A 15487-nucleotide genomic window follows, 5' to 3' on the forward strand; every position below is an offset into this window, starting at 1 on the left:
TAATCAGCCATTTTCAAACACACGAGAGTCTGAAAAGACGATTCTCTTCCTCATTAGTGTGCAGCGAATTCTACTAAAATCAAAAGCCAAAATGAGTATGACATCCTGGCATTTAAAGCATACTACGTTTCCAAAATGTCACATAATATAAAACGTTACATTTTCACGTACCCAAAATGCCTAATATTTAGAACGCATGTACGGGTATTCGGACACGGTTATTGTCTCCCAAACAGTCTCCTAAAATAGTTTTTCCTAACTCTGTGTGTGTTCCCATCACCCTCCAGGACTGGTGTATGACACGTTGATGCAGAAGCACCAGTGTATGTGTGGCAACACCAACACACACCCAGAGCACGCCGGACGCATCCAGAGCATCTGGTCTCGACTACAAGAGACAGGACTGAGGGGCAAGTGTGAGGTACGGGGACCATCACCAAAGCTCATCTCTTGGATATGTATCAATAATCTATACTGACACACACACACACACACACACACACACACACACACACACACACACACACATTGTTTGACTCACTTAAGCACTGACCTACAAGCAGAGGTTATATTGAGGCCTGCTCTGTGTTTTCACCCATACAGTCTTTTCAGATTAGTGCAGAGACTAAGGGGGGAAATCCAATTTAGAGTATAAATTCTGTCAGAGTAACTGAGGAAGCTTGTTCGCCGTCCTATCTCAATAGTAGAATGTGGCTTCCTTTTCCCATCTAACCTAGACTACTGATATGGACCCATTATTCCACTTTCAGAGCGGCACCATTTCTGACCAGGAGGGGGCAGTGTTAAACCATGCTGCCCGACCTCCCCATTGACAAAACACCCCACAGCAAGTTGCCCATAAGCACAGATCTAGGATCAGCTAACCCTTGCCAAATCCTAACCTTAACCATGTGGCAGAAAAAAATCTAAACTGACCTTAGATCATTGTTTAGCTTAGGGCCTTGTTTTGAAGTATTAGGTTGTTTTGAAGTGTGCTGGCAGAGATAAAAAGCTTATAGTGGGTCTTATCATGCCCTGCACCTGTTCTGTGACAATCCACATACACGCACTCATGCATGCGCACACACAATTACCACACACACATGCACACACACACACATTTTCTCAGCAAGAGACATTCTTTTCTCTTCATCCGAGAGGTCTAAAAACAGCCTAATGGTTCCTAAATGGGGATAATCTTTCCTGTGTGTGTGTGTGTGTGTGTGTGTGTGTGTGTGTGTCTTTATCTTTAATTTAAAGACCCTTGCTCCCTTCGGTCTCAACGTAGACTATGATCTGAAGCCATTCTTGTGATTCTTGTGATTTTGCTATTCATTGAAAGTGTTTGTAGGCCTATGTAGCCAAATTGTATCTATGACCGTATGCTATCCATTCATTTTTTTTTATACGTTCTATTTATATAAGTAAATTAACCAATGATTTCAAGCCACACCCGGCCATGATTACAGACCCCTGCGCGTGTCCTTTGACACTATATAAACTAGTGACCCGCAGTGTTTGTCATTATACCCTGATGAAGACAGCTTGTCTGTCGAAACGCCGGTTATTCAGTTATTGCATCTGAGCTCCTAGAGTGTGCGGGTCTCCTGTGTCTGATCTCTCCCGCGTCTCACTCGTTCATTGTGTCATCGCTATGCTTGGTTGCACAGCTGCCTGTCTGTCTTTCCCGAATGGCACAAACAGAAATAATATCAACAAATAAACAAGCAAACAAATTCCACCCCCAGACTTCCTCTCCTGTCTCTTTCTCTCTCTCTCTCTCTCTCTCTCTCTCTCTCTCTCTCTCTCTCTCTCTCTCTCTCTCTCTCTCTCTCACACACACCCCCTTTAGGACCTCATTTACGACCTCCACTGTTACTAATTGGAGATTCCTGGTTGCAGGTGTTACCCTGCTGCCCCCTGTCCCTCCTTCACTCCCTCCTTTTCATCCTTCCATCCCTCCATCCTTTCCATCCCTCTTGTCCGTCAAAAGCTCAGGTGGCCCTTGGGGATTAGTAAAGTAGCGGTACATTATAACAAATGGGTACACAGTTACAGATTCTGGTGTCATAGTAAGTGTTACCAGGCCCTGTAGCCCCCAGTTCCACTCCTATTCCCCAGGCGCTATCATTTGTTGACTTCTGTAACCGTAAAAGCCTTGGTTTCATGCATGTTAACATCAGAAGCCTCCTCTCTAAGTTAGTTTTTTTCACTGCTTTAGCACACTCCGCCAACCCGGATGTCCTAGCCGTGTCTGAATCCTGGCTTAGGAAGGCCACCAAAAATTCTGAAATTTCCATCCCCAACTACAACATTTTCCGCCAAGATAGAACTGCCAAAGGGGGTGGAGTTGCAATCTACTGCAGAGATAGCCTGCAGAGTTCTGTCCAGGTCTGTTCCCAAACAGTTCGAGCTTCTACTTTAAAAATCCACCTTTCCAGAAATAAGTCTCTCAATGTTGCCGCTTGTTATAGACCCCTCTCAGCCACCAGCTGTGCCCTGGACACCATATGTGAATTAATTGCACCCCATTTATCTTCAGAGTTTGTACTGTTAGGTGACCTAAACTGGGATATGCTTAACACCCCAGTCGTCCTACAATATAAGCTAGATGCCCTCAATCTCACACAAATTATCAAGGAACCTACCAGGTACAACCCTAAATCCGTAAACACGGCACCCTCATAGATTTCATCCTGACCAACCTGCCCTCTCAATACACCTCTGCTGTCTTCAACCAGGTCCTCAGCGATCACTGCCTCATTGCCTGCGTCCGTAATGGGTCTGCGGTCAAACGACCACCCCTCATCACTGTCAAACACTCCCTAAAACACTTCAGCAAGCAGGCCTTTCTAATCGACCTGGCCTGGGTATCCTGGAAAAATATTGACCTCATTCCGTCAGTAGAGGATGCCTGGTTATTCTTTCAAAGTGATTTCCTCACCATCTTAAATAAGCATGCCCCATTCAAAAAATGTAGAACTGAGAACAGATATAGCCCTTGGTTCACTCCAGACTTGACTGCCCTTGACCAGCACAAAAACATCCTGTGGCGTACTGCATTAGCATCAAATAGCCCACACGATATGCAACTTTTCAGGGAAGTTAGGAACAAATATACACAGGTAGTTAGGGAAGCAAAGGCTAGCTTTTTCAAACAGAAATTTGCATCCTGTAGCACAAACTCCAAAAAGTTCTGGGACACTGTAAAGTCCACGGAGAATAAGAGCACCTCCTCCCAGCTGCCCACTGCACTGAGGCTAGGAAACACTGTCACCACCGATAAATCTACGATAATCAAGAATTTCAATTAGCATTTTTCTATGGCTGGCCATGCTTTCCACCTGGCTACCCTTACCCTTGTCAACAGCTCTGCACCCCCCACAGCAACTTGCCCAAGCCTCCCACATTTCTCCTTCACCCAAATCCAGACAGCTTATGTTCTGAAAGAGCTGCAAAGTATGGACCCCTACAAATCAACTGAGCTAGACAATCTGGACCCTTTCTTTCTAAAATTATCTGTGGCTATTCTTGCAACCCCTATTACTAGCCTGTTCAACCTCTCTTTCATATTGTCTGAGATCCCTAAAGATTGGAAATCTGCTGCGGTCATCTCCCTCTTCAAAGGGGGAGACACTCTAGACCCAAACTGTTACAGACCTATATCTATCATACCCTGCCTTTCTAAAGTCTTCGAAAGCCAAGTTAACAAACAGATCACCGACCATTTCAAATCCCACCGTACCTTCTCTGCTATGCAATCTGGTTTCCGAGCTGGTCATGAGTGCACCTCAGCCATGCTCAAGGTCCTAAACGATATCATAACCACCATCGATAAAAGACAATACTGTGCAGCCATCTTCATTGACCTGGCCAAGGCTTTCGACTCAGTCAATCACCACATTCTTATCGGCAGACTCAACAGTCTTGGTTTCTCAAATGACTGCACGGTTCACCAACTACTTCTCTGATAGAGTTCAGTGTGTTGTCCGGTGTGTTTTCCGGACCTCTGGCAGTCTCTATGGGGGTGCCACAGGGTTCAATTCTCGGGCCGACTCTTTTCTCTGTATACATCAATGATGTCGCTCTTGCTGCTGGTGATTCTCTGATCCACCTCTACGCAGACGAGACCATTCTGTATACTTCTGGCCCTTCTTTGGACACTGTGTTAACAACCTCCAGACGAGCTTCAATGCCATACAACACTCCTTCAGTGGCCTGCAACTGCTATTAAATGCAAGTAAAACTTAATACATGCTCTTCAACCAATCGCTGCCCGCACCCGCCCGGACCGTCTAGCATCAGTACTCTGGACGGTTCTGACTTAGAATATGTGGACAACTACAAATACCTAGGTGTCTGGTTAGACTGTAAACTCTCCTTCGAGACTCACATTAAGCATCTCAAATCCAAAATTAAATCTAGAATCGGCTTCCTATTTCGCAACAAAGCATCCTTCACTCATGCTGCCAAACATACCCTCGTAAAACTGACTATCCTACCAATCCTTGACTTCGGCGATGTCATTTACAAAATAGCCTCCAACACTCTACTCAGCAAATTGGATGCAGACTATCACAGTGCCATCTGTTTTGTCACCAAAGCCCCATATACTACCCACCACTGCGACCTGTATGCTCTTGTTGGCTGGCCCTCGCTTCATATTCGTCGCCAAAACCACTGGTTCTAGGTTATCTATAAGTCTTTGCTAGGTAAAGCCCCGCCTTATCTCAGCTCACTGGTCACCATAGCAGCACCCACCCGTAGCACGCGCTCCAGCAAGTATATTTCACTGGTCGTCCCCAAAGCCAACTCCTCCTTTGGCCGCCTTTCCTTCCAGTACTCTGCTGCCAGTGACTGGAACGAATTGCAAAAATCACTGAAGCTGGAGTCTTATATCTCCGTCACTAACTTTAAGCATCAGCTGTCAGAGCAGTTTACCGATCATTGCACCTATACACAGCCCATCTGTAAATAGCCCACCCAACTACCTCATCCCCATATTTTTTTTTTCTTCTCCTTTGCACCCCAGTATCTCAACTTGCACATTAATCTTCTGCACATCTATCACTCCAGTGTTTAATTGCTAAATTGTAATAATTTTGCCACTATGGCCTATCTATTGCCTTACCTCCCTAATCTTACTACATTTGCACACACTGTATATAGATTTTTATATTGTGTTATTGACTGTACGTTTGTTTATCCCATGTGTAACTCTGTGTTGTTTGTGTCACACTGCTTTGCTTTATCTTGGCCAGGTCACAGTTGTAAACGAACTGGCCTACCTGGTTAAATAAAGGGGAAAGAAATACAAATAAAATGAAAATAAAATTTACCAACTCTCTTTCTTTCTCTCGCCCCTCCCCCTTCTCTGCAGTGTATACGGGGGCGGAAAGCCTCACTGGAAGAACTGCAGACGGTTCACTCTGAGGCCCACATCCTTCTGTATGGAACCAACCCACTTCGGCAGAAGCTAGACAGTACGTTCTACACCAGGAGTGCTATTCTAGGATCTGTCCATATAATCCTATTCCTTGTGATCTAAAAGGAAAAACTGGTGCTAGATCAGCATTCCTGAGACCCTTTGTGGATATGGGCCCAGACCCAACTGGTTGTTGCTTTGTACACTAAACAGGATCCGTTGTGTAGATGCTCATGGTCTATTGTGCAGGGCGAATCCCTGCTTCCACTGAAGTCAAATTTTTCACCTAGTCTTCTACGACATCAATGCATGTCAGAAGTTCAGATTGACCCATATATCTACAAAGTAAATGAACAAGATTGCCTAAAGTATGACAGTGTTACGACAATAATACAATAACCGCTCTCTCCCTCCTCTTACACCTCGGCTGTCTATTATTACAGGGCAAAGCTGGTCTAATGATAGAGTTCCTCTACCAGACCATGATCAACTTTATTATCTACATTATTGCCTTCTGTGTTGACCAAAGCAGGGACACTCAGTACATCTCCAAACAGATTGTTTTGTTTACCTGAACAACAGCCTTTTTATTTGTTTTGGTTCTATTCTTGTTTTTTTCTTGTCAGATTTGGAACTTGTAGAACTTGTTCAAATCTACCTCTAAGCTGTTGGCCCAGCTGTTCGCCACCTCTCTGCCAATAATGAACACGCATGCACGCAAGCACACACACACCATTTTCCATGACATCACCCCTCCTTGTTTACTCCCTCCCAAAGTTTACTGATCCATCACCTAAAGATTTCCTCTCGGTTGGGAGAGTGAGAGAGACTGACTTTTTGGCTCAAACATCTCACTATGACCGCTCTGGCTTTCATAGCTGAGTTAGCCTCTTAGCCAGCAGTGCCTGTGGAGTAAGGTAGACATTAAATTTGTGGACTTTTTTGGACCAGAGGCTCTCAACCTTTTTTGGTTACTGTACCACCAAGTACATTTTGCTCTGCCCGGAGTACCCCTGAAGGACAACCTCATGTGCATTTTACCAGTAAGACTCATGAAAACAGTACCCCCTGTGGATAGGCCAAGTACCCCCAGGGGAACCACTGTTTTGGACTGTGTTCAACTGTGTGTGATTATGTTGTATATTCTGTCTTGCATCAATGGTGTGTGTGTGTGTGTGTGTGTGTGTGTGTGTGTGTGTGTGTGTGTGTGTGTGTGTGTGTGTGTGTGTGTGTGTGTGTGTGTGTGTGTGTGTGTGTGTGTGTGTGTGGGGGTGTGATGAGTCAATCTAGGAGCGTCTGCTATATGAATTCATATTAATGCAGTGTTACGATCAACTCAGGGCCCACTAAGAAGAGTGAACGTTAACCTAGACACATTTTAAATTACACTCAATTATACTCAATTATACTGGACTAATCCTAATACACATACACCGGTGTAGCGTATATTCTCAAATCATGCAGGGTGTTGTATTAAGGGTGTGGGGTTTCCACTTGACGATGTTTTGCTAGAATTTGTACCGGTCAAGATGAATTTATATCTCAAGGTGGGATATAATGTCTAACTTAGTCATCTTGCAGGCGCTTCTTGTCTGGAGGGACTAGAATATTTTCTTATTTGCATACTGCATGACAAGGTGGTTGGACAACTCTTAGGTTATGTTACGGTATGTTACTTCATATTCACAACTATGGTATACAGTACTGTCACAGAAACAATGGATAAGTGGGATGAAGGGGTGAGCGAGGGAGGGATGTCAAGAGGGGTACTGAATGAAGAAGAAAGTGAAAGGAGGGAAGAAATGTTTGACAAAATCAAGTTGTTTACACTAAGAGAGAGAGGTTCGTCATTTTTTCCACCACAATTAAAATGGCATCTGTGTATTCTCTCCTCTGTGGAATTTCACATGGTCAGAGTCTGGAGTTCAGAGGTCAAGGCACCTGCTGAATGTCCTGGGCGTCCATGAGTATTCTGGCGGTCCCCTCTAACCTCTCTCTCTCTCCCTCTTTTTCTCTCTCTCTTTCTCAGGTTCAGTGACTCCCATGTTTGTGAGGCTGCCATGTGGAGGGGTGGGGGTAAGTCACTCTCTTCTACTTCTTTACTTCTACTCCCCTGTATAAATAATGTTGCTATTTGTTCTCCCACCACACACACACGCACGCACACCACCCTGGAGCACCAGAGGCAACCAAAACTGTTGCTCTGCTTTCTGTCGAGTGGGTAATTGTGACCAGATGTTTTCTATAAACATGCTGTGTGCTGTAGAGTGTGTGTGGGTGGGGGGTGCACTGCCTGTGTATTGTGTGTTCAGAGGGACACTTAGGGAGGGGGGGTGACAATGGTGTCTGTGTGTGTGTGGGGATGCACGTGCATGCACATGTGTCCACTTCAGTGTGCTTGTGAAAGTAAAGGTATTATATGTGTTCGAGAGTGTGTGTGTGCGTATTGGAGTGAGTGGGTGAACTCAGGTTACGTGTGTTTGTCGATCCCTAGGTCAATATGTTGGTCTGACTTTCCATCCCCCTCTCTCTCACTTTTTCTCTCTCCCTTGCTCTTTACCCCCCCTCACACCCACCCCCTCACTCCTTATCCACAATTCTCTTCTCCCCACTCTGTCTCTCCCCCACCGCTCTCTCCTTGTCTCTCCCCCACCGCTCTCTCCCTGTCTCTCCCCCACCGCTCTCTCCCTGTCTCTCCCTTCCCCTGTCCACCCCCCTCTCTCGGGGGTAGCTAGCTGGGTCTGTTACGGTGCCTGCTGCCGTTGGTAGGAAACAGAAGGGGCTCTGCTCTGTTTTATGGAAATGGGACAAAATTGTTGTCTTCCTGTAGTCCCAGCACAGCGCCTCCGCTCATCATATTACCCTGTCAGCCTGAGCAGAACGAACCACTCTTTCATTCCAACACGCTCCCCCCTCTCTTTGGTCTCTGGTCTCTCGCTTTTCCCTCTCTTTTATCCCCCTATTGCTCTTGGTGTTACTGGCGTGCGTCTTTCACTTCTTCTTACTCAGTCTTACTCTCAAAAGTCGCTTTTGTCAGGACTACTCTACTTTTCCAACGTGACGCTTTCTTCTCTGTTAGCGACTGGAACTGCTGACATACTTTGGCAGTGTCCCTCCCTCGCTCACTATTCTCTTTTACTTTCTTACACACTCCTCAGTTTGTCCCTCTGCCACGTTGTCCCATTTCTTCTTCTTTGTTTTTTTGTTTTGCTCGCTCACTTTATTACTCAATAACTTGATCACTCTTTTCCTTGATCACTCACTCACTCACTCACTCACTCACTCACTCACTCACTCACTCACTCACTCACTCACTCACTCACTCACTCACTCACTCACTCACTCACTTCTCTGGTGCAGCCATCACTCTTCAGTCAACTCACTCTCCCTCTCCCTCTCCCCCATCGTCCCTCTCTTCCCCTCGCATCTCCATTCCCCCCAGTCTTCTTTTTTATCATAAATGCACCACAGACCCGTCATTCGTGACAAAGTCCTTCTTGGCGCGACTTGAAAAGGCCCACGTTTTCCTTTTTTTTTTCTTCTCTCGCCTTGAGCGTTCATGCAACTGAAAGCCAAATGCAGCAGGCAGGGATCGCCACAGTCAATGTGTGCTGAGTCTGTCGGAGACCCCAAGGTTCACAGAAACCCTGCAGGTCCCCACACACTCCCTCTTTCTCTCTCTCTCCTCCTCTCTCTTTCCCTTCTGCCAGGTGTTTCCTTCTCTTAAGATTATTCCGTCTCGGAATTCAGTTGGTCATCCCAGGTGTCTGTGTATGCGTCTGTGTGTGTGTGTGTGTGTATGTGTGTGACTTCAAGTTGATTGCAGGGTCAACGAGGAGTTAAGAGTATCTCTGCTAAGTGTGTTACAGCGGTGTGTAGATTTTAGAGCTGTGTGTAGTGTTTGTGCAACCGTATGTGGAGTATGGACTAGTGGTGTGTAGTGCGTGGAGGTGTAGAGATGTATGAAGTGTGTGCGTGTGTGCATGTTTTACTATACTTGTGGGTACTAGAAGTCCTCACAAGAATAGTAAACCAACAAAAATTCGGACATTTTGCCTGTCCTCACTTATAAAAAGGCTATTTCAGGGGTTAGGTTTAGGGTTAGAATTAGGGTTAGAGATTAAGACGATGGTTAGGTTTAGGGTTAGGAGTTAGGGTTAAGGTTAGGGGTTAGGGAAAATAGGATTTGTGTGTGTGAGAGAGATTGGGGCCACTGGGCAAGCGTGTGTCAGCATAATCAGCCCTGACTGAAGAATGCCTGGCCTCTCTCATTGACCACATAGGGAAACACACACACACACACACACACACACACACACACACACACACACACACACACACACACACACACACACACACACACACACACACACACACACACACACACACACACACACATATCCACAACAGCAAGACTAGTCAGCTCCAACCCATCCCCCATCTCTCTCCATGTCTTCATCCCCTTGGTACTCGCTTGGCTCAGTATTGACGCTCCATGTCTGTGAATATACAGTAAGCCATCTCCCCGAACTCCTCCCCTTTAAAATCACACCTCTAATAGCATCCCCCATGGGACCCCAGTAGAAGCACATTCAAAGACTCTCTTGGCGGACAGACGTGTGAAGAGCAAAGTATCTTCCCCTGCCCTTTGGATTGACGTGTGTGTGTGTGTGTGTGTGTGTGTGTGTGTGTGTGTGTGTGTGTGCTCGAACGGGAGTCATTCACGTCAGTTGGATAGACCCGTAACTCACACTGAGGGTCTCTTTACTACTGCCTCTTTTTTCTCAGCAATCAGGTCCCTTTTTTCCTTCCCTCTGTGCAAGCTGTGATACAATAGATTTGTAACACTGTGTGTGAGTGTGGTTAGGGGCTTTGCACTGTAGCTTGTGTACTCATACCCCCTTTCGCTCTCTCTACATCTGGAAGGGTTGCGAGGACAGATTGTACCACAACAATCCTGGTCCAACATTGTCCCATTGTATTATTTAACCTGTTTTATATTGTACATTACACATGTACAATTTATATACAATCTATACTGTTTATATTGTCCCATTGTATTATACATTTAGGCTATACACAAACATTAAGAACACCTTCCTAATATTGAGTTGCACCCCCGTTTGCCCTCAGAACAGCCATAATTCGTCGAGGTATGGACTCCACAAGGTGTCGAAAGCGTTCCACAGGGATGCTGGCCCATGTTGACTCCAATGCATCCCACAGTTGTGTCAAGTTGGCTGGATGTCCTTTGGGTGGTGGACCTTTCTTGATACACAGAAAACTGTTGAGTGTGAAAAACCCAGCAGCGTTCCAGTTCTTGACAATCATTTTGCCTAGCACCTATTACCATACCCCGTTCAAAGCACAAAAATATTTTGTCTTGCCCATTCACCATCTGAATGGCACACATACACAATACATGTCTCAATTATCTCAAGGCTTTAAAATCCTTCTTTAACCTGTCTCCTCCCCTTCATCTACACTGATAGAAGTGTATATAACAAGTAACATCAATAAGGGATCATAGCTTTCACCTGGATTCACCTGGTCAGTCTATGACATGGAAGAGCAGGTGTTCAAAATGTGTTGTACCCTCAGTGCATATTTAAGCAATAATGCACGAGGAGGTGTGGTATATGGCCAATATACCAGGGCTACGGGATGTTCTTAAGCACGACGCAACGCGGAGTGCCTGGATACATCCCTTAGCCATGGAATATTGGTCATGTACCACAAACTCCTGAGGTGCCTTATTGCTATTATAAACAGGTTACCAACATAATTAGAGCAGTAAAAATAAAAATAAATGTTTTGTCATACCCATGGTATACGGCTGTCAGCCAATCAGTATTCAGGGCTCGAACTACCCAGTTTATAATGTGCATTATATAAATGTGCATTTGTGCTTGTGCTCACAGGTGGACAGCGACACCATTTGGAACGAGGTCCACTCGTCCAGCGCTGCTCGTCTAGCTGTGGGCTCCGTCGTGGAGCTGTGCTTCAAAGTGGCGGCTGCAGAGCTCAAGGTTAGCCTCATGTCCCTCGTCACCATGTGTTTGTCTATGCGTCTGTCTGTATGCCTATTACCAATGATAATGCCATCTCGCAACTGATGCTAAATGCTAATGCTAGCACCATCTCAGGTGAACAGGTGGCAGAGTGGAGCATTGATAATTAGACCGTATTAGCAGTGATAATGCTAGCCCCACTCAAGTGAATAAAAGGGCTTGTGTATCTTCATTAATATAGCCTTGTTAGCCGTACTCACTCTTAACACCTACAGACTCTGTAGGAATGCCCCCCACTGCAAAGCTTTCAGACAGACACCCCCGCCTGCCTTCCTGTGTCTGTGGCCGTGCTGGGTTATCACTTGAACCCTGCTGGTGACCTAGCGCATGGGCACCACTAAGTGGCTAACAGTCCCTGCTAACACACAAATTTAACTTGGCAAGTCAGTTAAGAACAAATTCTTATTTACCATGACGGCCTACACCGGCCAAACCTGGACGACACTGGGACTCTGAATCACAGCCGGTTGTGATACAGCCTGGATTCAAACCAGGGTGTCGGTAGTGACGCCTCTAGCACTGAGATGCAGTGCCTTAGACTGCTGCGCCACTCGGGACCCTGCACACCGGATCAGAGCGGAGCTGGCTAATGGAGACTAATGACGATTCTTCTCAGAGCCGTTAGTATAGCATGCTAAATTACTAACACTCACATGGAGTTTCTGCTAGGACTTATGGCTTCAACAAGCACTTTCACTCTCATTGTTATAGTAGAGTTGAAAGCATGATCTATTGTTATTCGAAGGTTGTTGTTAGGAGTGTATCAGTTGAAATGAGTATGTATGCCATCTAGTGAACAACACTTGTTATTGTTACTGAGATGAGGGTTTGATTAATTTACTTGTTTGATTCATTCACTGACTTGTTTGTTCATCCATTCATCTATTTATCAATCATCCCAATGGATGAATCGAGGAGATGGTCTCTCTATCTAGGAATAAAGACCTGAAATAATCATGAACATTCCTGCACTCTACATAGGGGTTAGAGGTCACAGGAAGTTATCAACTTGACGCTTAACACCATCTTAGCATACACACACACACGCAACCCCAGGGGGTGGGGGGGGACGACAGACTCTAACATCACCTGCAACCCCCCTGGCCTGTCCGAGTCAGCATTCCATCAGCATCTTCAGCGTTTTTAAATCACACACTCTCGCTCTCACACATACAGCTCTTTGAAAGCGGCCCCTATCATCAGACAGGATCTTAGTCCCTCCTCTCCCTCTGCTAGAATAATATCCTCTGTGGACAGGCGAGGTGGAGTGCAGTAATCTACAGCAGCTGCCTCAACATCATTAGACTGGACTACAGGGACACAGGTCCCCTCACCATGTCCCTGCATACCACAGTCAGTCACGGCCCCCAAACATTGGGGTCCCCATATTACACAAGGACCCTGAACAGTTGGCGCGGGAGTGGCGGAGTCCCCTAGGTCCCCACATTAACACAGCATCCATGTCTCGCACTGCTACTCCCAGCTGACAGCCACACGTGTGTGTGTGTGTGTGTGTGTGTGTGTGTGTGCGTGCGCGCGGTGGCAGGGGTTGTGTCTGTGTCATCAGCAGTGTCTGACCCTCCGCCCTGTCAATGGCAAAACAATTAACTGTGAGCCATAGTGGGATTTAAGGTCAGAGAGGAAGAAAACTAAATATTGCATGGAGAAACTGGAATGCGTGCATGCGTGTGTGTGTGCACGGGTTGGTGTGCATATATATATATATATATATATATATATATATGTGTGTGTGTGTGTGTGTGTGTGTGTGTTTGTGTGTGTGTGTGTGTAAGTGCGTTTTTTTGGGGTTACGCGTTTATTTGAGTATGAGTGTATTTTAGTCTGTGACTGCTCAAGGCCTTATCCTAATGCGTCTTTTTATTTTACCAGCTGGGCTCCTGAGTGGTGCAGCGGTCTAAGGCACTGCAGCTTAGTACTAGAGGTGTCATTACAGACACCCTGGTTCAAATCCAGGCTGTATCACAAACGGCCATGATTGAGCAGTGCACAATTGGCCCAGCATTGTCTGGGTTTGGCCGGTGTAGGCTGTCATTGTAAATAAGAATTTGTTCTTAACTGACTTGCCTAGTTAAATAAAGGTTCAATACAAAAATGATGGGTAACATGGTTCCGTCTTCTCTGATTGGCAGAATGGTTTTGCTGTAGTCCGGCCCCCTGGACACCATGCAGAGGAGAGTACACCTATGTAAGTCCCACCCCTTTTATGTTTCTTCCGTCTCATTTGATCAGATCTTGTTGACGTCATTACGGAACAGTAGAGAGATTTTGAGCAAAATCAAAGGATCAGAACCTGTCAGACTCACAAAATGTATATAATTTTTTCCGCTCCCCCCCTCGTCTCTTATCATTACATCACATAGGGGATTCTGTTACTTCAACTCAGTGGCCATCGCAGCTAAACTCTTGCAGCAGAGGCTCAGTGTCAGTAAGATCCTGATTGTGGATTGGGTAAGTTTACCTTGGACTTCCTGTGCTTCCACACAGAATAAGGCAACAAATAATGTGACCTATCTTTCGAAAAAAAATATGTTTTTAATGTTCTGTGAGTGTAATATAATGACAATACATCAGGGTTCTATATGTATGAAACACATAACGTCAGTCGTTAGAATCTGTCATATTGAAAATAGTCCACATGCCCAGGAAGAGATGGCTGCTGGATGTTGGTAGGATCATTGCTGGGTTCATTATACGGCTTCCCAAAGCCTTTCAATCACTTTTCCATTTCCTCCTGTTTTTCACCGAGAGAGACTTCTACAACTAGCCCTGTCATCCAGGCAGCAAGCACAGTTTTCTTTGTATTCCTTTTTTTGTATTAGAAAATGTCTCGATGTAGAAACGTATAAAGCAGGGGGAGACTGTAAAAAAGGACACTCGGTTAAAAAAAGAACCTTCATTAAAACGTGTCAATTGTATGAGATAATGCCTCAATATAGAAGCTTAAGTCACTTTTTTTATATGTTTGACTATGTGGGAAGGTCTGTTAAAATGAAATGGATGTCGTAGCCGAAAGTAAAAGATATTGTCACCCAGCGATGGGATTTTTACGACTGACTTAACCCAATTGATTGCCTAAAACATATTCAACTCTCTGAACCGGTCACAAAGAGTTTGTTGGGTTGTGGTATGTTAGATAGTGGCTAAGCATGGCAATTGATAGAGTTTGTTTCAGGGTGTCCCCTTTTCTACTTTGGTGTAACTCTTCTATGTTCATCTGACGACTGATTCAAGTTCGATTTTGTTGTTTAGCGCACAATGCTTATGAATAGGTGTTTAATGTGAAGAGCTGATCCAACATCAGTTGTTAGAGTCAGGAAGTAAACCTAAACCTGCCTACCCTGCCCCTCTCATATCTGTCAGGATGTTCACCATGGCAACGGCACACAACAAGCGTTCTACAGCGATCCCAACGTTCTCTACCTGTCACTCCATCGCTACGACGATGGCAACTTCTTTCCTGGCAGTGGAGCGCCTGATGAGGTGAGTGGCAGAGTTGGGGATACGTTCGCGTGTGCGTGTGTCTGCGTGCATGTTTGTCTATGTTCACTTTGACAAGCGCTTACTTTTCTTCACATCCCTGGCACACATGTAGACAGACACTGGTAGCTCAACTACCTGCACAGTGTGCAAGATCTCAACACCAATAGTTTCCTCTTGCTAAGGAAAAACAATTTACTGAAGTATTGTTTCAGAATTCTGGTCACTTTTCCAAAAATGTCCAGGTTTTCCAGATTGCCTGCTTATTGCCTGCTAACTATAAAATTAAATAGTGGCTATGTTTCAACAGGCAAACACTTGGTAGAATACGTTCCACCCATCACTGGCTCAATAACCAACAATCACCATAGAATTTACCCTTCGCTAAGCCCCGCTTGTCTTAGTTACTGTTGCAACATTTTCCAGGGAAGCCACTGGTGAAATTCCCTCACAATGATCTCAAACTGTTTTTTTAATAGACAATGAAATTAAA

The 15487-nt window shown here is 45.3% G+C and overlaps 1 protein-coding gene across 5 annotated transcripts in view; it reads left to right on the forward strand.

Moving 5' to 3' along the window:
• LOC106586120 (histone deacetylase 4) overlaps window positions 1–15487 on the forward strand; it is a 177207-nt gene that overhangs the window by 128780 nt on the left and 32940 nt on the right. For all 5 annotated transcript variants that reach the window (XM_014172999.2, XM_014172997.2, XM_014172996.2 and 2 more), the window contains exons 13-19: window positions 288–421; window positions 5381–5483; window positions 7455–7501; window positions 11347–11454; window positions 13647–13702; window positions 13878–13965; window positions 14878–14997. In XM_014172999.2, the coding sequence (XP_014028474.1) occupies window positions 288–421; window positions 5381–5483; window positions 7455–7501; window positions 11347–11454; window positions 13647–13702; window positions 13878–13965; window positions 14878–14997 (656 nt within the window). The remainder of the gene's footprint in view (window positions 1–287; window positions 422–5380; window positions 5484–7454; window positions 7502–11346; window positions 11455–13646; window positions 13703–13877; window positions 13966–14877; window positions 14998–15487) is intronic.

This window comes from Salmo salar, chromosome ssa25 (assembly GCF_905237065.1).
Source record: "Salmo salar chromosome ssa25, Ssal_v3.1, whole genome shotgun sequence".
Lineage (NCBI taxonomy): Eukaryota > Metazoa > Chordata > Actinopteri > Salmoniformes > Salmonidae > Salmo > Salmo salar.